We start from the raw sequence: 27840 nt of genomic DNA on the forward strand, positions 1-27840 counted from the left end.
TGGCTGGTGTGGAGAGAAAAGCCTTTCCTAAACCAGAGAGCAGTGTGTACAGAGGTGTTCAATAGGCTCTCCAGGCGACTGGCCACTGGCATAAAATACTGATTAAATATGAAAACACTGATCCACCGTAGCAATCGCCAAGGCAAGCAGAGCTGCAAATTATCTGGTCCATGTGGTTTAACTTATTAATAGTTTTTTTTTGCATATAGACGTCGGTGACAGTAGTTTTTCACTGTGCTGACAGCTTATGTGCATCCTATTTGTTGTTCTGTCTGTAAATAATCTTTTTGCAGTATTTGCACACAGTTTGTGTTTGTCTGGCGGACTCCACTGCTGTCATTTTACTGCCTCCCCACCTCTTGCTTGCCGCTGATGTGCAGGTAAAGTAAGAGTGTGCCTGTAAACAGCGCCCCCTCTGTTCAAAAACTGTTGTAATACATTCAACATTTCAACCAGTTTGAATCGTCACATATTTGAATAGATTTTCAGCCAATTACAGTGAATTGTTACATTCCTGTCAACAACAGAACAATGAATGAATGAATAAATCAATAAAAATTATATTAATAAATAAATATATTTGTCTAATGTAAATCTAAGCAACATATTAGCTAAGAATTTTCTGATTTAAATAGAACAAATGTAGTCAAAGGCTGCTAAACCCCTGTCTGAAAGGCACTTTTGATCAACTATATTATTAAATTGTTTGGTATTTTCATTTTCTATTTATTTTTCTGTTTGGAGTTGAAATGTGTATATTCCATAAAGTATGAAGCTGATCGGTCCAGTTCTTGTCACATGACTCGCAGTGCGCTCAAGCCATTCTTTCAACCAGGTTTGCCAGGAAAACGTGAGGGCGTCGCACTACATACACATCACTCCTAATATGCAACTGCAAGCCACACATCTCCATTGAAAATAACAAACTTGTGTGCGCAAAACGCGCAATATGTGAACGGTCCTTAGGTAATGGCCTAAGCTTAGTTAATGCAGTGTGCTTGGGTACAAGCTAGGAACTTTAAACTAGTGCACACTTGGCATAACTTTGTTTAGTTGCAGCAGTATTGTTCCGTGCAGAAACACAATATTGACAAGCTTTTACGATCAATAACCGTGACGAATTAAAGCACCATTAATTGTGAAATCGTTGCATCACTAAAACTATATCAACCTTATTTGGTCAAATAGTGCATAAATCACACCACACGGGTATATCGTTAAAATCCTTACTGGTCAGCAAACTTCCCTGAAAAGAAGATAGCTAAATGTGAACTCTGTCAAACAGGCCAACATATCAAACCTTATGCTCCGCAACACTGTAGATAGAAAGAAAATAATAGTGTTAAAAATATAAGGATGCCGTTTACAAAAAGCCCTACAAATAAATTAAATATCACATTCGATAAATGGTCTTGTTGTTATTAGAGCTGTCAGCATTAATGTAATGTAAATACAGACATCAGATACAAACCACTATTAAACAAATGAGCAAGAGGGCTGTCCAAAAACAAAAAAGGATAGTCATATAATCAGAATTGTACCATTAAGATCTGCAGTGCAAATGCAGCTTTGGTTTTCAATACAATGGAGGCAAAATTTACACGACAATGATGTAGCCAAAAACAGAGAAATTCCCTTTCATTTTGAAAAAGCTTCACGGCTACACAACATTTTCAAAACAATGCATGTTTACGCATGAGAAAACCCTGTATTACATATTTTAGGCCAGTATTTGGTGCTGCCACCTTGTTGATTAATAGTACCTGTATGGAAGAGATGACATGCCACCGATGGTTTGACACTCATGGCGGTGTATAATTTCTCGTGTGTATGATGCCACTCTACTTTTGGATGTAATGAGGTGAATCCACTTTGCTGATCAAGCATTAGCCAACACAACAACACCACCACCACCCATACTCCGCCATTGTTATGTATACATTTTTATGCTTGCCTTCAGTCTACACTCCCTTGAAATGCATACCATGTACAAGATGACATAATGCGTGTGCATATCATGTACATTCATTATGTGATTGTTTTCAAAGACTTCAATGAACACGATTTTTCATTCACACAGACATGTCAACGGCAATGTTTTCAAAAACATTGGAATATTGAACAGAAAAACATACAAAAATAACAGGGTGTTCCCCAAGTTTCCCATTTTTGACTGAAAATGTTAGTCTAAACACCACCAGCAATGTTGTTATAAAACAAAAAAACAATAAAAGCTAAAACGATAATTACTGCAATGGGTTGCAATGGATTTATTTCTGAACAAATTAGCCACAAATTACTAAAACGAGTCTAGATGACTAAGGGCCCGTGCACACAAGATATTTTTTACTCACGTTTTCCATCGACGTTTAACATCTCGTGACTAAATAAACGGCGTCAATGTGATTATGCACACCAACGCGCAAAACGCCAGGCGCAAAAGCGTCATTTTTTAAAAAACGCCTCATGCTTGTTTTTTTGTTTTGACGCGCCGCCAATCAGATCGGCACGTTTGTTCACGTGCATGGAGCTGCTGAAGTTACAGTAAACCGCACTTGAAGGCGCTCAAGCGCAAAACTGTCAATGCGAGTGCACATTGAAGAAGATGCCCGGAGGCGATATGAACGTGGAGCTGCTTATTGCTCTTGTGAACACTAATCATTTCTTCATCGCTAGAGACGGAGCTGCTGCTTGAACCATCCATGTTTGTTCAAGTAATCAGTAACTTTAACAACAAACATATGAACTTCCTCTCATCCTCTTCTTCTGTGTTATAAGCAGGTGTTAGAAGCCTAATGTTGTGTAGCGCCATCTAACGTCAAAAGAGTGATTTTGCATACTCTTCAGCTTGATGCCAGTGAAAAGCGCTTGGGTTTTAATACTGAAAAACTTCTCGTAAAACGCTGACGATAAACGCAAACGAAAAGCGTCCTGGTGTGTAGGAGCCATTATTTTGTGGAAAATTTCTTAGGGCCTACTCACACTATGCCATCCGTACCGTGCCCAGGCCCGTTTCCCAGATCGTTTGAGAAGTGTGAGTGCGCTGAATCGGGCTCAAGCACGGTTCACTTGGCCGGCCCTGGCCCGGTTGGAAGAGGTGTGCCTGAGCCCGGTTCACTTGGGCTTTGGCGCGGTACGCTTGTGTGTGAGTGCAAAACGCGCCACAGCCCGAAACTGAAAGCGAGACGTGACTTTTAAGGGGTTGTTTCATATGGATTTATTAATAATTCTTACTGTTCAGTGAACGCAAACTGCCGTAGTTTATTAAAGACGCAAACCCCTCACTGCACGACATCTGCGCGCCTTCAGCAGACCTCCTCATTCCTGCAGCACGTGAGCTTTATGATTGTTTATGAGCGCCAAAAGTGGCGGATCTGTTCGGCGAAATATCTGACTCCGTGTCCCCGTATCCCTAAGGACTGTTTGGCGAAATATTTGACGGCATATCAAACGACTGAAACGATATAACAAGAGAAATCTCCACAGTGCTGCTGAGTGAGAGAGCGCTTCTCACTGAACAGCGCAGCAGCGATGACGCAAGCGTGCCGAAGCCCGTTTGTGGTCGAGCGCGGGCCGTCGGGGGAGACGGGAGGGGGGACAAGCGTGCTTTGGCCCGGTTCGCGGCAACTGTACCTAGTGTGAGTACGGCCTAACTCTCCAATGCATTAACAACGAAAACTATCCGCTAGTTAAGTGTGACATCACACAAAGCGGCTACCAGGTCCAAGCGCTCTATCAAACTGTATTGGGAGGCTAAACAAATGGTAATAATAAATATTTACAAAGCGATGTAATACTTTCGAAAATCATGATCACTATAAATCCATGCCTAATGTCAAATGTTATATTAATGTTTAAAATATTGGTGTCGGTGTTGCAGTCCAGAGACTGTTGCGTACATCATGATTTTATATAGAATTCACTTTTATATATGATTAAATTGTGGTCAAACAAATATTTCATTCATTCATTCATTTTCTTTTCGGCTTGGTCCCTTTAATAACCCGGGGTCGCCACAGCGGAATGAACCGCCAACATATCCAGCACGTTTTTACGCAGCGGATGCCCTTCCAGCCGCAACCCATCTCTGGGAAACCAAACAAATATTTGCTCAACTCAAATAATTAGTGGCTTGAAGCTGAAAACAGTATTTTTTATGTCATAACTTAAGCGGATATACTTTTATTAATTTTAAAATGGAAAAAGGCACAATAACTGCCCCTTCCACAGCACAACTATATTCATACATAAAAAAAAATTCTAAATACTCAATTTTTTTAAATGACGTAAATAACAGTAAAATCATCTTGCAATTCATCACATTTCTAGAATAAATGAATTGGCAAATAAATAGTTAGGCTTAACTGTGAAGTAAATATTGCAAACATTTATCCACAAAACTCCTGACAAGGGCAAAAATCACAACAAGCAGGGAGTAGAGGAGTCATTTTTCATTTTCTTTGGCAATAAGCACTTTCCATTCTTGTATAAAATATTCATGTTTCCTCCCGACACCCACATTAGACTTCACAACACTCTGCATGTGCATATATGTTCGCCCTCACTGCATGTGAGCTCGTTTCAAGGTGGGTTAAAGCAGGATTAACCATGTAAAGCTTCTTGCTTTACTCGCAGACAAAACTACCATTATTGGTTTTAATTAGGATTAGTTTTAACGTTACCAACACAACTGAACATGTCAAGACGTTACATGCGGAATGCTGGATAAAGGTAAATGAGATCAAACGGATGAAACTTTTTGTACATTTTATGTTACTCAAGTACATGATATTTATTTTTTCACTCCTGAGAAATGTATTTGTTAATTTTTAATAATCTCCTCACCAAAGCTCCATTTCCGTATGCTAAAATTCGGATCCGAATTGAGCTGCAGATCCGTTGAAATATTTGAACTCCTGCGACTAGACCGTATGCGACCTGCCGACTGGATATGATGTATTCCAGTGTTGAACAAGCAGATCGTGCTCGTGAGATGAGAAATTAGGAGTTTATTTGGTTATTTTTTTTAATTATAAAAAGTCTATATAAAAAAAAAATCTGTTCATAAATGTAAGTAAAAAAGTAATAAAAATATTTATTTTTAATGTTGCCTCCACATTCCCTTTAGTATTTTAGCGGTCCATGAGTTTCTAGTATTCATTCATTCACGTAAACGAACAGAGAATGAAGGCTCTTGCTTTTGCCCTCCTTTATTTCGGACACCGTGAAATCAGCTTTTCCCCCGTGGTGCAAGACATCACTGAAAATACTGAGCGGCTGCCACAAGGGGGCGTATTCCGACACTCGTGTCCAAATGTCGAGTGCAGTGAAAAGGGGGTTTCAATGGTTTCACAAAACTTACTTACAAGGAATAGCATTTAAAAGTGTGGTAAATTTGCAATATGAGGGTGTTAAGCAAAAGAAACTGCCAACAGAACTGCCAACAAAAGTGATTTAATGTACAAAAGTGAAACCTGAATAATGTCAAATATATGCAAAAAGAAATATAACAAAACAACTCTAATTCATAAATAACCCCTCTTACCTTGCTAAAAACTGATGAAAGAAAAAAAGGTCTTCAGCGCCGAGTGCCGCATTCTTCCTTATACTGAACTATACAATACTATAAATACAGATAATGTTCACCTCTTACCTAATGTCTTTAACAATACATTTTCTACGTGTTTGCGGAATGGAAGTGGTACGACATTTTCCCTATCCACCTTACTCTGAGAAAAGAGTGAACTTGAGGAGGTATAGCTTAATATTGTCGGGCAAGAGCGGAGCCAAAAATGAACAAACAAATCAAACAAATGTACATAACTCACAAAATTTCTTAAAGCGTGCAAAAGTAATGCTAAATTATTTTGCCCAAACAAAAGTTAAGCAAAAACAACGAAAATCTAAATCATGTCAGCAAAATACACAAAAAACAAGATCAAAGGAAAAAGCGCGCTCTCCTGCTCTTCCTGACATGCTTTTTAAAACCTTGTCGCCAAATGATGATAGATCGGTCTCCTGACCAATCAGTTGTCGTGAAGGCGGACCGACAGAAATGACAGGCATCATCTGTCGTGAAGGCGGACCTACAGAAATAACACCGGCATGGAGGGAGCAGGAGAGAGATTGGGAGCAAAAATACAGCCTGGCTATAACCATATAGTTTCAGACAAAACTGCAAAGTATTTACTGGTGAATATGTCATGTAAAAACACTTTGAAAACACAGTAAATGTATATTTTTTCATTTATTTAAACGAAAACCTGTATATCTAACTGAAACCTCAGATAATCAAAAATGAGATCAAGGCTCTTACCTGAGAATATGGACATTATGGTGTTTGATGAAGATCTTTCACTAGTCTACACTGCAGTTATTTATTTAATCTTAGTTTACTGATCATGCCTGCACTAAAGAGAGTTGTTTTTTTCTGACTAGTTTATATTGGAGGTATTTATTTAATTTTTGTTGTTTACTTGTGTTTATCCTGACTGTACTAAAAATGTAATGGCAAAGTTAATACAGAAAAAGTTTAGTTGTTCTTGTTACTGAGTGAATCTATTGTTCCTTAGCATTGTTGTTAAGATGACATCAACCCTTACCGCACAGCAAACAGAAACCGAACCGTGGCTCCAAAACCATGAAACAAACAGGACCGTGTCTTTTGAGTATCCTTACACCCCTTTTCATAATACAACAGTTTCTTAAGCAGTTTTTGATGTATTTTGAAAACAGGAGATAGGCTCCTGGTCGAATGCGTCACCTGGCTTGAGAGACCTGTTCTCAAAGACTTACTTTTAGTCATTATTTGGGTAGCTCACATAATCTAAATGCCTTCAGCAGAATTCAAATGAGCCATTTTAATCTAGATTAATTCCAGGATTACAGAGATTAATCTAGATAAAAAAAATTTATCTATGCCCATCTATAATTATTTCACATTATTATTCAGGCGTCTTCAATATCACACAGCCCTAGTGTTTTTGTTAGCCTCTGTGAGCAGAATAGCCATCTTTTAAAAACATTACTGGCTCGTAATTCAACAGAATTTAAAGCTGCACAAGCACAAATGTGCTGTCATGTTTGATTTAGCGCGTTTGATTGAGACTTCACCATGTTTACTGGTTCAGAAGGGCTGCGTCTCTATACCACAAAGCCATAAAAACCAGCAAAATGAGGATTCAATGCAAACCTACGTTCCCCTGGAGGACAGTGAACATTGACGCAAAAAGAAAGGGATAAGGAAAGGCTTTTTTAGGGGGGGGTGGTCTTCCTGACTTTGAGATAAATCTGTAGTCGGTGGTCATAAAAGGGCGGAGGCGCTCGGGTGGGGAAAGAAAAAAAAAAAGAAAGAAGAGCAGCCCACTTCAAAACCAGGATGTCATAAACATGCTTGAGGAGAGTAACAAGTCTCAGGAGTGACAAGACAAACGCTGCAAACAGGACATGCCACACTTATTATAAAGTCACACAATAGATGCGCACACACATATATAACCTCCACCCTGCTGACTGGAGGAAACTGAGCAGCACTTCTATTGCAGCTGTTCGGTATGTCAGCGATAAACTCAAAAAGGGCGACACATGCTCAGACGTAATTCAAAGCTGCTCTTTGTTTCCAACGAATATTTGAAAACTATGACTGCAACTAAATGAGTCAGTTAAATAATTTTTACCAGGATCACTTGACGGCAAGCATCTTCAATTAGTGTTGAATAAATCCGGTCATTGCTTACTGGAACACAAAGTAGTCAATTTGAGATATTCAAAAATATATTGGACTAAACGCTTTTGTTTTTTGATAGGTACTTCTGTATTTTATTTTGTATTAACTTTTTTCCTTTTCTTTTATTTTTTTAATTGCCAGCCATAACCAGTTTTTTTCATGATTTTCACCTACATTTTTATTTCATTTTCCTGTGTTTAGGTTTTCACCACTTGAATTCACATAGGTTTAATGCAACATTTTGACATATAAAACAGAAAAATGTAGTCAAATGTAGCATGTCAAAGTAGAATATTTTCAAGATATACAGTATTTAATAAACACACACACACACGTTTGAATGTGAATGTTGGGTATCGTTTGGGATTATTTTGATACCGGTGCCAAATCAAATTTTTATTTAAACGGTACTGGTGCCAAAACGGTGCCTGAACCAGAAAATTATTTGCCAAAAAAGTATATATTTAAATCATTATAATTGAAGAATATAAATAAATAAATAAATAAATAAATATATATATATATATATATATATATATATATATATATATATATATATATATATATATATATATATATATATATATATATATATTCATAATAAGTTTTAAGTATACATCAATTCATATTTTAGATATTTGAATTGTATTAATATTTTTCTATATGTTTGTTAGCATGAATGCAAGATTTGCATTGTGCTATTAAAATTGCATTAGCTTCCTACTAACCTGTGAAAAGGCTGTCATCAAAATCAGGGAATTTTTTCTGGGTTTGGGGCTTGTGACTACTTGTACAAGGACATCCGTGATCTAATGATTTGCCTAAATCTGAATAAGACAATAATATGATTCAGTTGCTTTTTGAATGTTACATTCAAGATTCACATTTACATGTTAAAGCATATACATCCATCACCGTCAATGCGTTACCAACCCATTAATGTTTCCTCTGCAGTTTGTGTCTGTGGTCCTTTAAGATAATCAAAAATCATTGTTTACATAGTAGACTCTTGATCAGAGTATTGTCTTAATCATAATAAAATCAGAGTATTAGTGTGCATGTAAACATACTCACAGAAAGTGCCAGATGATGTCACAATTCCATTCCTCATCTTTAAAGGGCACCTATGGTAAAAAATCTACTTTTCAAGCTGTTTGGACAGATCTGTGTGTTGGTATAGTGTATAGACCGTCATACTGGGGCGATATGAACACACCCAGTCCTTTTTTTTTTTTCAATTTAACTACATAAAAAAGGGTCGGCCAATTGGAGGTGTTTTCAAATCGATCGCACCATTACGTAGGTGTGCGATCCCCCCGCCCACCGAATTGATTGACAGCTGCGCGCATTAACATGTTCCGGTAGTCACGTGTATATGTCAACAAGACCAGACAGACATACGCAAAGCAACCGGGAATAAAAGGTCTGTTCTGTTTGCTAGGATCAGCAATCATCATCAAATGTGATTAAGAGTAAGTTTCACATGTTTAAAGTGTTTTAAAACAGAATATGTGTGTAATTAATTACAGCGCTTTACTTCAGCTTTACTTCATCAGCACAGCCGCGTGTCAAAACAATTATAAAAGAAGACGCTTCAATCCCGGTTTGTGGAAGTTAAATCAGGTTTATTTTGTACATTAGCATAACAGATATCCACACAGTACTTGAGGTTAGCCTTAACTAAGCTAAGCGCGCTCTGTCTGTCTGCCTGCCTGCGTGTGTGTGTGTGTGTGTGTGTGTGTGTGTGTGCGCGCGTTAACTTCGTAACAATATTGTGTGTGACTCAATGCAACTTCACAATACTGATTAGTAAAGGTTAGTTCTTACTGTAGTATCTCACAAACGCTACGTGAGACCTTCTTCCTTTAAGTCTGTCTGTTGTCTGACACAGCTGAGGGAGGAGGCATGTAGAAATAGTAGGCGGGCAGAACTCGGCTTAAAGGCGCAGTACGACAAAACCACCCCCTGCTGGAAATCAGTATAAAACAGCATCTTGTAAAAGGTATAATGAAAAATCTGATGGGTATTTTGATCTGAAACTAGAGACGCAAAGGACTTATATTAAATCTGAAAAAAGGGGCAACCTAGGTGCCCTTTAAGTTGATTCCATGAGCCCTCACATTTCATAAGTTTGACCCTTTTCCAGCCTTACACGCAACTTTTGTAAAGCATCTGCTGCATGTTGGTGTGTCAGAATCCTTGCTTGTAAAATATGGCCATACTTTAGAATGCTTAGTTTAAGCAAATTAGATGAATGCGATAATGACTTGATGAAGGGAGTCTTAGCCTTCTATAAGCAACAAGAACAAATGCCTGACATCGCTGACATCCGTATCCCTCAAAGCAGTTTAGAATTAAATATTTAGAGATGGTGTGACAACACATACTTATGTGTGCCTTGGATGGTGCTTGATGCTTCTTAAAGGCATCACACATCAGATGCGCCGTTCAGAGTCGTGGTACGGCGCGCACATGTGCACCAGAATGTGCACCAGACGCGCACATTCGCATGTTATTTAAAATGAAACTAATAAGATGGCACTCTGTGGTGCAGCAGAAATATGAACAGTGTCTGGGCGCCGCGGACAGCCACCAACTTGCGAATTCTAAAATGTATGGCACTGCGTGGTGCGCTGCTATGCGTCGCCGAGCGGTGCTTCAGGTGTGCGACCTGTTTTACGTTCTTGTCGCAGCACCAGTGGCACCAGAATTAGGCACCGAAATTCATACCGGTTCCAAAGATACCGCATTTTGGTACCCAATCCTATTTATCTGATAGATAAATTTAACTTTTTATTAAAAATAACCAATAAATGGGTGATATTATATAATACAGCGTGGTGTGATATTAAATTACTTTTAGCCACTTTCACACATACAGAACTTTCCAGATAATTACCACGAATTTTCCAAAAAGGGATCATGTGTGAACAGGCCCTTTTTAAAAATATTGGTAAATTCGTTAAGGTAATTTTCCAGAAAGAGAAGTTACAAGTAATACGCCAGAATGCTGCACTGTGTGAACACAAGAGGAAAATTGACGGTTCACGTTTAAAATGCGCTGACGTGAGACATCTGGTCCAGTCAATCAGAACATTCAGATGCATTCACATCTGCGCTGTTAAGGAAAATAAAATATATGTGCCTATGATAAACCGCTGTTTGTTTACCTTTAACCTCTGCTTCAGTTGCTTAACATGTGCAGGTAAAGGAGTTTGACAGAGTTTGACAATATTGATCTATCCACAGAATTTGTGAATTGAAATGCATTCAAATGTGTAAACACTGTGGTTCGCGCTTCTGCCTTTGGATGTCTCTGGGACAAAAGCAGCTGCATGAATGCTAAAGCTTTAAATAAAAGTGAAACCTAAAACAAAAGTCCGACACCTATGTTTAAAAATACAAGGGCAGCCATTAAGAGGTAATTTCTGGTTAATGATGTTAAATTTATTTTGGAATAGATGTGTGAATGTTTTTTTCTGGATAAATTCCGGAACGTCTTTACCTGTGTGAACAGTGTTTTTTTTAATTTACAGGTAAAGTCATCCCAGAAATTTTCTGGATATTTACCACCATCACTGTGTGAAAGGTGCAATTGTTAGCTGATATTGCATTCATGAACATCAACCTAACACACTTGTAATGGACTACCAAGAAATCAATTGCATTAAATACATTATTTTAAATCAAATTTTAATTTCAAGTGATGACAATTACTAATAAACAAATACATTTTTAGCAGAAAAAAAATATTACAATATAATAAAAAAATATATAATTGAATACTATATAAGACCTAAAAACAATTGCAAACTGACAACAAAATGCTGAAAAAAATGCATTTGCTAAACGATAACTGTAACACTCATTCAGAAAAAAATCTCTTTTAAAACTTACTTCAGATTGGAACTAGTTGACAGATCATCTTGATGTAAAAATGTAGAAAACATTTCTACAGTCACATAAATTGAATACAGCACACAATTTGTTAAGCAATTGGTTATACTAATTGGCTACAACTTGTCAAATGAATTGTATTATTTCCCTAACATCATGGGTCTTAATACCTTTAAGCATCTGCTGAATATCGACGCCTTTATTCCTACTGCAGTTGCCTAAATATGTCACTTTATGCTGCATGGTAATGATTAACTTAGTGATAATGATCCCTGAAAAGCCTTGAAATGCACAGCTTTGTTTGATGTGATGCTCTTTCAACTGAAACATGAAGATATGATTGGACGGAGTATCCCCTTCTCCTTTTAAAAGAAATAGTCAATGGGGTTATATGCAGAAGGACTTTTAATTTTCCAGTAGCCTGGGTCAAATGCTTCTAGTGAACTGCATGCAGTTACAAAATCGGCACGTTTGAGGTCTGTCTTCTTTAATAAAATGTTTAGATTACAAATCAATACTGTATTGCAGACTGATCTCACGAGGAAACACAAGTATTTTACGTTTTGTCAGTTTAGTGGCTAATTCGTACAAATTCGTACGAGTTCAGTCGTGCGAAAATGTATGATTTAAAAAGGAGGCGTGGCACCCAGCCCCACCCCTAACCGTCATTGGGTGATGAGCAAATCGTACAAAATTATAAGAATCAGATCGTACAAATTCAAATACGTTGTGTATTCCGATGTTAGTTGTTACGTTTCACGTATGTTTTGTAGTATTTTTGTTGTTTTCTGCTCTGCGCTCTTCTCTCTCTCTCTCTCTCTCTCTCTCTCGTTGTGGTCCTATCCTGTTTCAGGTGTGCTACCATTGGTCGGGTGAGCTGTCATTCACCTTTGTCACTAAATCGGCGCGCCAATAAGGATCGGGTCCGCGCAGTATAAAACCGGTGCGCTTGCGCTGTTCTGGAGGAGCGCTTGGCCTGCCAATCTCCTCACTTGTGTCGGCCGGACTGTTTGTTTGATTGATCCGCTTGATTTGTTTGCGAGTGCTATTTTCTAGTTTTCTCCCGGTTTATCCTGATTTATCAGTTAAACTTGTGCTGCTCTTGTTAATGTTTAGTGAGATTTTGAACGATCTTTATGAGAATTGGATTACCTGAGATCTTGTTTTGCTAATGGCTAACAGTGTGTACTTTACGAGAATTCTAGCATTTCGAGCAGCTTAGTAAAATTTTGTATTAGTTAGTTTTTGGAGGCGTTGCCACATGTGTACTTGATCAGAGGTTTATCAGAGGATCCATCTAGGAGCAGATACATTGGTGATCTGTTGACAGATCTGATTCTCCTTTGTTTTAAATATAAACTGTTTAATTTGGACATTTATTGATGTCTTAAGCTTACATTACTTACAAAAGCTCAAAACATCTGCTAAAAAACTCAAAGCTTTAATGAGATACCAGTTTTTGAACTTGTTTGATTTTATTACATTTGAGCAGGGATGCAACGATTATAAATTTTGGTTGTAAGATTAAAGTCTGAGGAATAATCCTAATTCCATGGTTATCACGATTATTATGCATTCATTAATTTCAAAACACTACTAGTTCACTACCACTGTGGGTGGGTATTATTCGCCTGTGTGTACAAGCTCGGATCTTCAAACTAGCGCACAGTTAACATAACTTTGTTTAGTTGTAGCAGTTTTGTTCCGTGCATGAACGTGGTGTTGAGAAGCTTTTACAATTAATTAAAGCACGGTTAGTAGTGAAACCGTTTAATCGTTGCATCCCTACATACGAGAGGCTATACTGTAAATGCACAGCATTCTATATACACTGTTGTACTGTATTCAAACTAGGCCTGCACAATTTGTTTCTGAATCAAATTTGCAATGTGTGGCTCTGCAAGAGTCGCATCACAAGATCTGCAATGTCGAGTTGGGATTATCATTAACCAGAAAATGCATGCAAAGTTTAACCCTGATTGAGTGAAAGACTATGTAAGATTGAGCAAATGTAATCCATTTGGCCAAAAGAAATTAGAAAATTTGTAGCTTTAACAAAGATTAATTGCATTTAGCTATTTTTGCAATGAAGGCTGCAGTAGTGGATCATGAATGGGTGTCATTCAATAGTTTTAGAACAATGTAGATCAAATTTTGACTCTTGTATAAAGTGTTATTTTACATTTGATTTGATTTCTTTTCTGTACCCCAATACTGTTACACTCCAGAAATCATAAGGCATTACTTAATTTGCAACTTTGTTCTGTAATTACTTATGCTTGTTTATATGCTTGTTTATTTATATTTATGCTTCATTATATATTTGCAGAGGCTCTCACTATTACTGTAAAATTATTATTTTTTTTACAAAATAGTTCCTTTAAATCGCAATATAAAAAACTAAATATCATAATGTCAATTTATTCCAATATCATGCAGCCCTATCTCAAACAACAACAAAATTAAATGACAAACAGTTACTTTATCCCTTTAACTGCCTGCTCTACCAAACTTTTAAATAATGACTGTTAAAGTCATTTAAAGAATTAATGTTTTAAATAATGGTTTACACTACACAGCATTATTGGTTTACCAAAAAAAAAAAAAAAATTGCTTTGTTTTTTATTGTAAAAACAAACACACAAGAAAACATGGTAAATGAGGATCTGAGTTTGTGGCATACCTTAAAAAACAAACAATTTACTATTTAAAAAAGTTTAACTTTGATTGTTTTTAAATAAATTGGTCTTCCACTTTATATTTTTATATATTTTTTTCAAAGTATTTGCATTAATTCCAGTGCTTTTACCATAAACCGATATATCAACCTCCACCAATTGGTTGATATCTTAGAAATTATGGGATGTGTTAAAGTGTTAGATGGCAACATTAGGGAGTTAAGAAATGCAATCCTATATCTTTTTGTTGTTGTTGGTGGGACAGTTAAAGGGTTATTAAAACATAATACAAACAGGACCTGATGTCAGTCAGTATATGCAAATCTAAGTATGCCATCATCTAGCGACCAACCAGAGCTTAGCTACTTTGTATTCAAAATAGTTGGCAACAAACCTACTCTAACCGATTCTCTGCTTCAAAATACAGCATTCAATGCAATTCAAATGGGTCTGATACATTTTTGTGATTGTGATGCATCTGATGCGCTTTGTGTGTGTGTGTAGGGTGGTTCACAGAATTGTTCAATAAATCAATGATTAAATGGTCGACTTCAGCTGCTTCAATACTTCAGAAACAAGAGAGTATTTGATTGGTCAGAAGATGTAACGAGCAGCCTATGTATCAAAAAACAATCCATTTTGGAGTTTGGAGTCAGGTTTTTAACGCTTATATCTTCTAAATGCAAATTTAGTCATTGAGCAAACATATTTAATAAATAATATATATTCAATAATAAATAACCAAACAAACACAAATAGCCAAAAAAACCAACAACAACTTCAATATTGATTTCAGAGGGACTTTAACATAAGACTCATAATACTAGAATTAGATAATCAGCTTTACACTGCTCTATAAACAAATACATCAAAACTCTTATTTGTGGCTTATTTTTATATACTTTTTCATACAACAAACTCTTTAATCGCTCAACTTGGATATCTGTTTTTCCAGCATTCCAACATTACACCCCCCTCTCTTTCTCTACTCATCTTGTCATCATTTCCTCTCATCCATGCAATCCCCTCCCCGTCCCGCTGTTATTCAGCAGTCACTCCATTGTCTTTGCTTTTCTACTGTCTGTCATTCTTCTGATATCAAAGGTGGGGCCCTGAGTTTTAGGGTCTCATTAATCTTCAGGAGAGGGACAGGGGCCCCTTAATCCACCTCACCCACCCTCTATCTGATCCCCTCAGGCCCCGAGCAAGAGGTCCCCCCCCCCCTCCCTCCAATCAAACACACACACACACACACACACACACACACACACACACACACACACACACACACACACACACACACACACACACACACACACACACACACACACACACACACACAGAGAAAGAAAGAGAGAACATCCCCACAAAACTCCCCTGCAGCCACTGCTTCTGTTCTCCTCCCGTCTTATCAAGTTTCAAGGGCTTTAATGTGGACAATACACAGGGCAGAGGCTGACTTTTATAGGTGTGTGTAAAGTTAGAAAGATCAAAGCATAATATATGGATATGGCATAAAACTATATGGATAAAATGGGTGTTGCATGTTTAGGAATATTATGGGTTCAATGGATCTGAAGCTCCGTCAAAAGTTATGCCAAGTCAAAATAAAAAAAAAGTTATGATTTACATCCTTATTTCGGTTACTTTTTATGTTTATCTTTTGAGCTGCGTCATTCTTTCAGTCCTTTTCAGAATTATTTTAGAACTTTAAGTATCATGTCACGGCAAGGAAATAAATTTCTAAATATTAACATATTTTATTAATGTTTCTTTTGAAATGTTCCAGGCTTCCCCCCCCAAAAAATAAAAATAAAAAAATCATGCCCTTTACAATTTTGGTATATAAAAAGCAAAATACTATATTAAATGCTGTAAATTGAGCTTAACTTAAATTAAATCTGGAATATTCTATCAAACATAAAACTTCCTCAAGAAACCTATTCTGTACATCAAAATAATTAAAGTAAAAATAAAAAATTAATTTGTTTGTTTGTGTGTGTGCAGTTTGCCCAATTTATTTAGAAAAAAGGTTTCTTTTTTTATTTCAACCAAGGTGCACCCATTTTCAGTAATCTTCACAGTTGTTTTTAATCATGTGGTTCTGATGAAGAGCGAAATTCATATGAAGGGCAGGAAGTAAAAAACTAAAATGTAAGACAGAGGAAGGTCTGTATTTTTGTGATTTTTACCATATTTTCAAAGAAGTAATATGTTGGGCATGATCCTTACATCATAAAGAGGGCTGAGTTTTTACTGAACTTAAATTATAAATCACATGAACAAATATTATAGTAAACACTATAGCGTTTGAAAGCATTTGAAAGTCGTAGTAATTATATTGTTGCTGTGCAACACACACTGTAGTAATAAATACAATGGTTTCAGTTCTCTTTGGAATACACACTATATACACCATCACACTGCACCAACAGTTTACACTGATGTTACATTATTTACTGAAGTTTATTTGTTTACTATGCTACAGTATTCTGCAGCACTCATTAACAGAGTTGTACACATTATACACTTTACTATGTCGTTCAAAAATCATGTTTATTATAAAATTACTGTAGTTTTTCCACATCTTCAAGGTATCACAAAAAAACAGATGAAAGCATACAAAAGCATGGACGCATGGTTTACATTATTAGTTATTTTAGTATAATAACCATCTAGTTTTGTTGCAAGGGTTCCATTTCTTTTTTGTTCGGTTGATAAACTTAATTATAAACTTAATTTACCTTCAACAAACATTCACTACAGCTGCACATCTCGATGTTAACCTTACGGTTGTTTATTCTGCCTAAACGCCAGTAAAGACTTGGATTATTGCAAAACAAGACAGAGATTTCATTACAGCGATTACATAGCAGGATACGTTATTTACAGGGCTGGAAATTGCGACCCATTTTGGTCACAAGTGGCCGAAATTTTATTTATGCGACGTATATTTGGGAGCTATGCAACATGTTTTCACGGCAAAATGTTTACCGCATGCGCGGATTTAGGAGACATTCACACAGAATGGATCTTTGCACCTAAAAGCACTAAAAAGTGCTCCAGTGGAATGTTCCAAAACAGTTGTCAACTTGCTGCAGTAAACAAATCCTGTAATGCCTGTCCCGCCTTCAAGCTCTTCTGATTGGCCCACTGCTCTTGAACTTCCCGTAAATGGATTAGTTAATGACAGGGAGCTACAGCAGCAAAAATGTAAAGGTCCGGATATGAGAAAATGAAAATAAGACAGATTTTGTTTTAGAAACCAACTAAAGTGACAAGCGCATGCAGATATTTGTTTGTTTTAATTAGTGTTGATTTTAAAAGCAATATATCTGTATATATAAAACTTGTAGTACCAGTTCGCACAATTCTTGGTGGGTGCGCCTAAATTGTTTGAAGTTAGAAGCACCAGTGCTACAAAGCAAAAAGGTAAATTTCGAGCCCTGATTTATATTCTTCTGAATTTTGTATAAGTGATGTGGTGATTGTATCTGATTTTTAACACATTAACATATTTATATACATAGTTAGGCCTGTATATAATCTTTATTGGTGCTGTCAAACGAATTATCACATTCAAAAAAGTTTGTACATAAGGATGTATTGAAAAAATGTTTACTACACGCAGCCTTTTGGTTTTTAGTCAGTTTTAGTTTGGTTTTTTCAGGTTTTTCTTGAACTTCCCTCTTTGAGCAAAAACTTTTGAAAGTCTATAAAAGCTGTTCAGCATTTCTTTTTTTGGGGTAATTTAAACTATTATAAACAACATAAAACAGAACCATTTTGATGTTCTGATAGCGATTCCTATGTAGAACAATCACTACCAGCTTTCCATCCGAATTTCACGCGTTATTAATGATGTCATGTGAAAAAAACCTATTACTTATTTAATTATTACTTTAATATTCTTATATTGACTAATTTTCTTATTAATAAAATTACAAAAAAAGAACAATTTTATTCACCGATAAACCTAGACCAATAAACCATCACTTACCTAAATGTAGAAATAAAATAGCTTGGGTTTTATTATTACCTTGATCTTCTAAGTTGTTGCCAATCATCCATTCACTCATTCAGGCATAAATAAATAAATGTTGACTAGAGCTGCACAATATATATTGTTTTAGCATCAATATGGCAATGTGATCATTCGCAATAGTCACGTCGCAGAATCTGCAATGTTGAGTCTAGATTATAATTCATCATTTGGATGCATTTTTGAGAAATTGTACCCTTAGTAACTTTAATAAGGATCCATTTTATTGATATTATTAATAAAATAAAGACTATGCAGTATTATTTTACATGTGATTATTCAATTATAGTACATCTGAATACAGATTGACTCCTCAGAAAACAATAAAACAGTTTATTTCATTTGTATCTTTTTCTTTATTGTATTCATCTGTGTCTGTTTCTTATATTTATGCATATGCACTCCCCTAAGGAATTCTAGTCAAACTAAAATTATAAGTTCACAAATAAAGGATTTCAAGCCATGTAGGAAAATTATAAATCGCCATATATATATCTCTCAGAACAGCAAAATCTGTCAGATTTTTCCTGTATCGTGCAGCCCTATTGTCGACCACTAAAATAAACTGGTTATCAGGGCTAGGTAACTCTCATTCAACCTCAGAGACTCTTCAGAGCAACACCAGACATCTGAATCAACAAAACCAGAAAGGTCTGGTCGCTTCTCAAAGTTGTCAAACTTAAAACAAGGTCACAATCTGCACAAAACCAGCTACTTGTGTCAGCCACTGATCTGAATGTCTCGGTTACGGCAGATATATTTGCGTTTCGAGATGCAAAACGAATGACAAGAGGAGCAGCGCAGGCACACGCTGAAACACTTTCTTAATAACACACAACCGTCACCCACAGAAGTCCATTTCACACACTCCATCAGTCAAAAAAAAAAAACATCATTAATCATGTCTGAGAGGACCTCCATGATGGACATTTGGCAAAATCACACTTTTCCCATCCCCCGGCCATTACCAATCCTCAGCTGACAGCCCCACTTACGCAAACTGGTAGGTGGTTACTGGGGGTTTGATGGTAGACCAACACAAACAGATCTCCATCTGGTTGAGTTTAAACCCGGGGTATGGGGTTAATAGCACCGTCAAGCTGTGTCGCTGAGAGCTTAGTCTTAGTCGGATGACGCCGTCAGGCCCATCTTTCTGTCACAGTATGCTAATCTGAGACCAGGGACATATGATTCCACTTAACTAAGGGGGCCGTTTCCATGCTAGGTGTAGGTGTCCGATGAAATTGCTAGTCGCCAAAGAGAGAAGCTAAATTATTTGTATGGGGGACTTGTGTTAGAAAGTGCATTAAAAGAGCCTTTCCTACCTCGTTTCTGCATGTAAGCGAAGAGGTCATCGAGGAACTCCTTTCGTTTCGGGTCATTGTCCAGTTCGTAAAGCTGAAAATTAAATTTGTGAACAATTAATTGGTTTACCTTACGGAGGCTTCTTTACGTCAGCCATTTTGTAGATAAAACTATTATTATTACAGTATTCATGATAAAATAAAAAAAATTGCATTTAGATCAGATATTTAATTGTATAATGAAATTATATAATCTGATTAATTTGTCAATGCAACATTATGTTTGACAAAGAATTGTGTTTATTTAAAAACAGACTGAAACATAATTAAATCAATCAATCAATCAATCAATCAATCAATCAATCAATCAGCTTAATAACTTGTGAAATGAAGATTTTTATTGATAGAAATTATGCTTTATTCACAAATGTTTCATGCGATATTCTGGTTTTGCAATGTAGATGTATGCATGCATGTATATTTACACATTCATATATAGAATAAACATACATATTGTGAGAAGTATGGAGCTCAATACCAATCAGTACTAAAAATTTAATAACGTCTATTTCTTGATAACGTTTGAGCACTTTTGAACAGTCTTAAACACCGCTGATTGGCTATTGTGTTCAACAGAAATGACTGTGATTGGTCTTAGGTTCACCACACTTCACTGCTGTTCACCAACTGCAAACAAATCACGTGAACACATTTGCCAGTCAGGATTGTTTAAAAACATGCTTAAATATTAGCTAGTAATTAGCAATTTTTTATTTATTTTAGTAGCGATTGGTACCAAACTCTCAATACTTTTGACAGCCCTAATATACATGTACATAAATGCATGCTGGGGGTTTCCAGTACTGGGTTGAGGCAGAAGGGTAGAATATTTGGGGGTTTCTTCTGCTTCATTCTGAAAATTTTTATTGCAAGTAAATTTAGGGTGTGTTTACATAATGAAGCATTTAAAAATGCAAAGTTCGACATATATATGCACATACACAACTATGCCCGTTAAGAAAAACAACAGAATAGCTTTCAAAAACTGTGAAACCATTTTTCAAAAGATAACACTTTCAGTTCCACAAAACTGTTGTGTGAATGAACTAACAAAACACAAAACTTTTCCAATCTTAGCTGAAACTTAGTTAACTTATGAAAGTAAAAGAATCATTCAGAGAAACAAAAACCAGCAAAAATAAAGTGAAGAGTGTTCGTTTTTTTTTATTTTTATTCATACAATACTAATAAATGTGTCAATGCGGCATTACGTTTTGGTCTGTATGACTTAAAAACAGACTAAAAATGAGTAAAATTTGTGAAATTAACAAGTCAATCAATCCGTATTCTAGTAAACAAACTCAAGGGAGATTTTTATTAGAAATAAATAAGGGGTTCATTTTACATGATGATAAAGGTCGACATTTATACAAACAAGATGACAAAAGTATTGTTTTCAAAAACTTGAACACTGAAACACATTTCACGGCCCTTTAGGTGTCATCACACACAAAAAATGTAAACAATAGCATAGAATCTTTAGTTGAGTGGGGGTTAAACAAAACATCTATAATAATTATGTCCATGAAAATAAGTATTGGAATACTCATTTATTGGAATTTGTGAATTTAACAATATTCCTTATGAATATGCATGGGTTGGTATACGACTCTGACAGTTTGATAACCTTGGATAAAAATATCACGATTTCACAGTATTGTGATAACTGCTATAAAATATGTCTTTTTAAATATCTAGGTAAAAAACAAAAAAAACAAAATTCCCTTTTGAACACCATATATTTTATTTTTAGAAACATTTTAAATATTTTGGAGCAGTAAACATCTCAGGCTAAATAATTTAAATGAATCTTCTTCTGCTATCTTCGTATGTTTCAAAAACAGATTTCTTTACAATTTAAAACTGCATCTTTGGAAATCTTTTCTGCTGGAGATACTGTTGTTCTAAAAAAAATGTAAATAAAAAAATCTTACACATACCTTAGGAAAGGTATAGCAGAACATTTTGGCGGTTTTAATACTTTGACTTTTCCAAACCACAGCATACCTTGAAAATGATTATCTTCCCGTGTCGACTAATGAATGGTGAATTTTTTAAATGAAAATTACTTGACAAAACAATACAGTTCAAGTCTAATTATGTTGCACTCCTCAATCACACGAGCAGCCCAACTAATCAATAACAATAAATTCCATTATCGATAATTATCATTTTATATTTATATATTATTGATTTTGCAGCCCTTAACATAGCACGACAGATAACATAAGTCTGGGTCTGCAAAATGTGAACTGCACTGGAATTATGATGGTTATTGCAAATAATTATGATTAGATCAGATCACAATCAGAACATGAATCAATAATTAAAATCAGAAAACAACATTTAAGAAAAATCAAATGTGTTTTCTTTTGTGCAAATAAGAGGAATAATGATTTAATACTGACTTTTTTTCCAGAAATTAATGTTTTTGCATATTTTTTATCTGGTCATAGATAATTTTTTAAAATCTAGATTAATCTCATTGTAATCCTGGAATTAATCTAGATTAATATGGCTCATTTGAATTCTGCCGAAGGCATTTTGAATATGTGTCCTACCCAAATAATTACTAAAAGTAAGTTTTTGAGAATGGATTTCTCAAGCCACGTGGCGTATTAGACCAAGGGCTCATCTCCTGTTTCCAAAATGCATCACAAACTGCTTGAAAAACTGATCTACTATTATAATTGGTGATAAGAATAAATGATGTTCAATAAGATGTACTTGTGTTTACTAACTGTTTATTTAGTTAAACATGAATTTTGAACTGTAGGCCTACATAAACTCGAAACAGTGATTTTTGATTACCTTTATCCGACTAAAGTCATAACTGAACTAAACAGAAATGGAATTATGACTTGGAGTATGCATATATTAGTGGCATTATTGAAGTAAACACCGCATTCAAACTATAACCGTCATGTAGGACTTTTCGCCATATTTTCCGTTAAGATCCACACATTGTTATAGATTAGTTGGGCCGCTCATGCACTTCACGTAAACACCTTAATTATATTATTGTCTATTAAGGCGAATAACTAGATTATGGATGTCCATGTAAAAGTAGCCAGGAGAGTTTTAGAAGTGAAAGATCCAGTTGGGCATCCTGCTGATTTGATCCAGAAGGGCAGATTTTTTTCAGACGGCTCATCGGTTTGACTTTCATTCACCGTCATTCGTTTTAAAAAGCACCCAGTCCATTTTATTTGTATATGTTTTACTTTTTTAGCTACCATTAATTAGATTCACTTTAGTGAACTGCATCCATGTTAGCATGTCATGTTTGATTGTTTTGATTGTTCACAGTAGAAATACACAGGTTCGAAGACTCGTTCTCGCCCCCTACAGGGCAATTCGGCCATGTATACATCCACGTTATCAAGGTGAAAGTCATCATAGCTTGCGTAGAATAGACCCAGCTCCCAACTAAATTTTGAGAATGGATTAACGGTTTTTTTTTTTAATCGCCCAATAAGAGTCTTGCGTTAACACAGCACGTTAATGCCAAAAACTGCCCACCACTAGTTATTTTACAATGTATTTTATTTTACATTCAAGTTCTGGAGAATATTAAATAATTAAGTTTATCAAAAAGTAACAATTTTGTTTTCTTTGACTTATTGTATGCAAACGCAAACATTTTATGCAATATTACAGTTTTGCGCATAAGTCTAATTTGCATCATTGGATGGAAACGCATCTAATGATAAAAAATATTTGCGTAACAATGGCATCAGATTACCATATTACAACGTCTTCCCCAGCTCAAGAGTCTGGTGATACTGAAGAATAAAAGTAATACATGCTTACAATTCAGCTTTGGTTATCAATTACACTTTAAATACAATTAAAAAAAGTTTTTCCAGTTGTAAAAACATTTCACTGTATTACATTTGATCATTTGTTTTCTTGAAACCACACTGAAATGAATTATGAAAAAAGTTGTCTAATCAAAAAATGAGTGGTTCTTTCACACGCTTCTGTAAAGTTAAATAACCAAGCGAAACTGTGTTAGTGGGTCAATGATGAATGTGTAATAACTAAACAGCAGCTTTAGAAGTAATGTTTACCTTGGCAAAGTCTCTGGAAGCCTCACCTCGGCTTCTCCCACCATCGCCTTCTTCGTTCCAACTTGAATTTCCATTCTGCAAAAAAAGAAAGCAACATCATTAGCAAATAAAGTGACAGGAGAGGATGTCACTGAGTGTCAGTGTTTGAAGAGACAGGCTAGAAAGTGACTTGTTGGGTGTCGAGAGTCAAGATCCACAAACAGGCTCCTGTCTTCATGTGGCACATGTCTCCTTTAGCGTTAACCTTTGATCTCCAAGGGTCTTCCTCTTACTAACATTAAGGGCTAACGTGAACACATCTAATGGATAGAGGTAAGTGGACAGAAGCTCCAGAGAAAACCTGACAATTACTTCAACATTTTATAATTCTAATTATTATTAGTTATTATTATTGTCAGAAAGTTTTTATTAAAACTTTGACTGAAAACAGCAACAAGAGTTATTCATATATGAAACAAATTTAGCTATCACAATTACATTTAATATTTGATGAATGAGTTTTAAATAAACTCATTCAACATTATAATAGATTGATGCGTTTTCCTTTGAACCTTCAAATAGAGAGAAAGAAAATGCATGAAAATGCATGAATAATTGAATATTTATTACATAACCAATATCAGTTGATAAACAACAGTCACTCGCATAGGTAAACCCAGAGAAATATATAAAGTAATGGTCTATGTCAAGGCTTTATACAATCTTGTAATAAATAAATAACTAAAATGTTTATTATTATCATCATCAATAGGCATGAAAATTTCCGCTGAAATTTAACTAAAATAATATTGTAATAAATATTTCTTTTTAATACATCTGTTTTGTTTAAATGCACCACAATCAACCAGATCAACATTGCCTATATTTACTGAGAAATGGATAAAAATATTTATTTTCAAAACGAGGTGTACTCAATTATGCCATTACAATTTTTCTGTCTTAAAATTAGACACATTTCTTTTGCATGAAGATTTTAAAAGATAAACAACACAAATAATAAAGGTTTTCCTAACTTTATGGTTAAACTCCACAAATCATGAGTGTTTTTTTAAATGTGGCTACTGGTCAATTATAATGCTGGTTCGACATTGTAGATCCTGTGTATATTGCGATATCGATGTGGAAACTACATACCGTACAGCCCTAAACCTTATAATAATAATAACAGAGAACAAAAGCTACACTCAAATGACCTTTGCTGCATGTATAAACTACTTATTTAAAATGAGTTGAAAACTAAATTCAAGGTTTTTTGTGACAACTAAATTGTTTTATGTTTAATCCACTTAAATTTGTACAAACTGTAAAAAGAATTGAGAAAAATTTGAATGAGTTAAATCAGTGGTTCTCAAACTGTGGTACGCGTACCACTAGTGGTACGCGGGCTTCCTCCTAGTGGTACGCGGAGGAATCGCCAAATAATTAAATAAACAATTAACATTTTTAATCCTTTGATGTGAACTATATTATCGATGTGATCAGCTTTGGCATTTTTGTGAAGCGTACGATCACAGCGCTGTGCTTAGAATGTTTATTTTAGTGCAATTTGTCATAAGCTGCTGAAAATCAGTTTCCGAAGTGATTCTGAAGCGTGATTTGACTGACATGAAAACTGGCCAATCACAGTCGACCTTTTTTTGTGTGTGTGTGTTTTTGCGTGAAACGTAAGGGCGGGACAAAGGCTTTCTGAGTCGCAGAGACAGAAAAAACAACTTAAAAACAAATGTTTTGTTGGAATAATGCTTCTCGGATGTTTTCACTATCGAGATGTCTTGCAGAGTGATTAAACCGCGGACATATTTCCTGCCTATTTGATGATCTACATACACGTTTCGCTCTCCAACAGCGAGTCGACTCGCCTCTGACCTGTCACTCCTCTATACTGTCTGAATGGCGGCGCGGGAATAGAGGTATTGCGCAATTACTCATTTCTGGAAATGTGGCGAGTGCTTTATTTTAACACGAGAGAGCGCATTCATGTACGCAAATCACTAAAACAGATATGCGAGCTCTTAAATAAGCTTTTTTTCAAATGAACTGCAAGTCCTGTCATGATCGCCTGTGTGCTCAGATTGAACACAATCGCGATCTGTTCACTATTAAAGTAGACATTATTTGTCTTTGTTACTTGACTAAATTTAGTCAAAAGTATTCAAAGTTATCAAGTATTTAGAATTAGATTGATGCATGATCGATGACAATGCTAATGGTCTTATTTGGCTGTATTGTAAAGTGAAACTTACTTTTAGCAAAGGTGGAACTTTTTTTATTTCTTTACGACAAAATAATTATGCTGGAAATGTTTCTGGATGAGGTATTTGTGTGATTTATACATTTAGCTGTATTCTGATCTGTCTTAAAGCATTACAGGTCAAAGCAATCCCTTGTTGCTAATTGTTTATTTAAAAATAACAATAAGGCTCTTAAAGCACTGCTTTGATAAATGTATTGTTGTCATATTTCAAATACCTCAAGTAAAATAAAGTCATTTGTTTTATTTTTTACTGAAAGTGTACTTGTGTTTTTTGTAAAGTTTGTATTTAAGTTTAAGATCAAGTGTAAAATAAAATCTACATGTGATGTACAGCTATTTAAGAAACAAATTTGCCATATTGTAAAGAAAAATAGTGTAAAATATGTAAATAAAAGGCTAAATTTAAATCTTTTCATCATATACTAAATAAACCTTTCAAAGGTTGAAAATATTGTTTTAAAAATGGGCAAAAAGTGTCTCTATGGCCTTAAAGATTATTTGGTAGTTTTACCAGTGCTATTGAAAAATATTAATTGTCATGAAAGGAAAAATTGACTATACTTTCTTTGTTTGTGCAAATTCCTTTACATATAGCTTTGGGATTTAAGCAATTAAACCATTCAATCAGGTTTACACTTAAAAGTGATTTCATAATGAAAATCTGATTTTGTTTTTTTCAAAAGTAACCAACTAGTACTTATTAAGAGTACTTTGTACTTTTACCTAATATTAGTTGTATTTACTAAAATGTGTGTTATTTTAGCAGTGTAATAGTATTTTTACTTGAGTACAAAAATATTTCATAAGCATTTAGTGCAGGTTTATTATATTATTAATATATGATTAATAATAATAATAATTGTTTTTATTTGTATCAATTCCTATGCAATATTTTATGGGTTGCTGAGAATACATTTCAATACATCTTCAATACATACATCTTCAATACATAGCATGTCAGTCTTGAAAACAAAAAAATAGCTGCTGGAAAAAGTGCTTAAAATTTCTTGATTTTCATTAGGCTGTGCCTGTATGAACCCTGTCATATGAACATTTAACATATATTTCAAGATTTGTCTGAAAGTGTATAAATATGCCATATAGCCTATATTTATGAGGTCCAAGCAACATTTCCAGCTTTTGATGAATAGGCGAATAGGCTCCTATGAATACTTTAGATTTAAATACAGCAGTTTTCCTTTTACTTTATATATATATATATATATATATATATATATATATATATATATATATATATATATATATATTTTTTTTTTTTTTTTTTTTTTTTACCTGCAAACAGTTAATGTTCAGACTATTTAAAATGTTTAAAGTGACTGACAATTATACATATTCTTAATAATAGGAATTAATCTGCCTCGTTTTCAAACTCTGCACAGCTGTAGCTGCTTAATTAGGCCTACGGCGCAATTTTTTTAATACTGGTCATTATGGTGGTACTTGGAGAGACAATTTTTTTCTAAGGTGGTACTTGGTGAAAAAAGTTTGAGAACCACTGAGTTAAATGATTTGTGTTATAACAAGATAAATGATAAACAGATAAGTATTTTCTCTCATGAATGAATAAACGAACGAATGAAAACACTGCAAAACATTCAAACATGAAAAAATACATTTAAAATCCATAATATTTATAGCGATATACACTGCTAAATCTCTATTATTAATCCAAAAGCAATCCATCTAGCTCGTATGCGTGAAGGCAATGGCTTTTAGCAGAGCGTCACCTTTGTTACCCAAGGGCCGTGACCACAAAACAGTTATAAAATCTAATAGTCCCCCTGT

General features: G+C 35.1%; 1 protein-coding gene across 2 annotated transcripts in view; it reads right to left on the reverse strand.

Annotated features, from left to right (window-relative positions):
- arid3b (AT-rich interactive domain 3B) overlaps positions 1-27840 on the reverse strand; it is an 85471-nt gene that overhangs the window by 27447 nt on the left and 30184 nt on the right. For both annotated transcript variants that reach the window (NM_001083002.2, XM_009298079.5), the window contains 2 exon segments: positions 19669-19741; positions 23781-23855. In NM_001083002.2, coding sequence (NP_001076471.2) covers positions 19669-19741; positions 23781-23855 — 148 coding nt within the window.

This window comes from Danio rerio, chromosome 25 (assembly GCF_049306965.1).
Source record: "Danio rerio strain Tuebingen ecotype United States chromosome 25, GRCz12tu, whole genome shotgun sequence".
Lineage (NCBI taxonomy): Eukaryota > Metazoa > Chordata > Actinopteri > Cypriniformes > Danionidae > Danio > Danio rerio.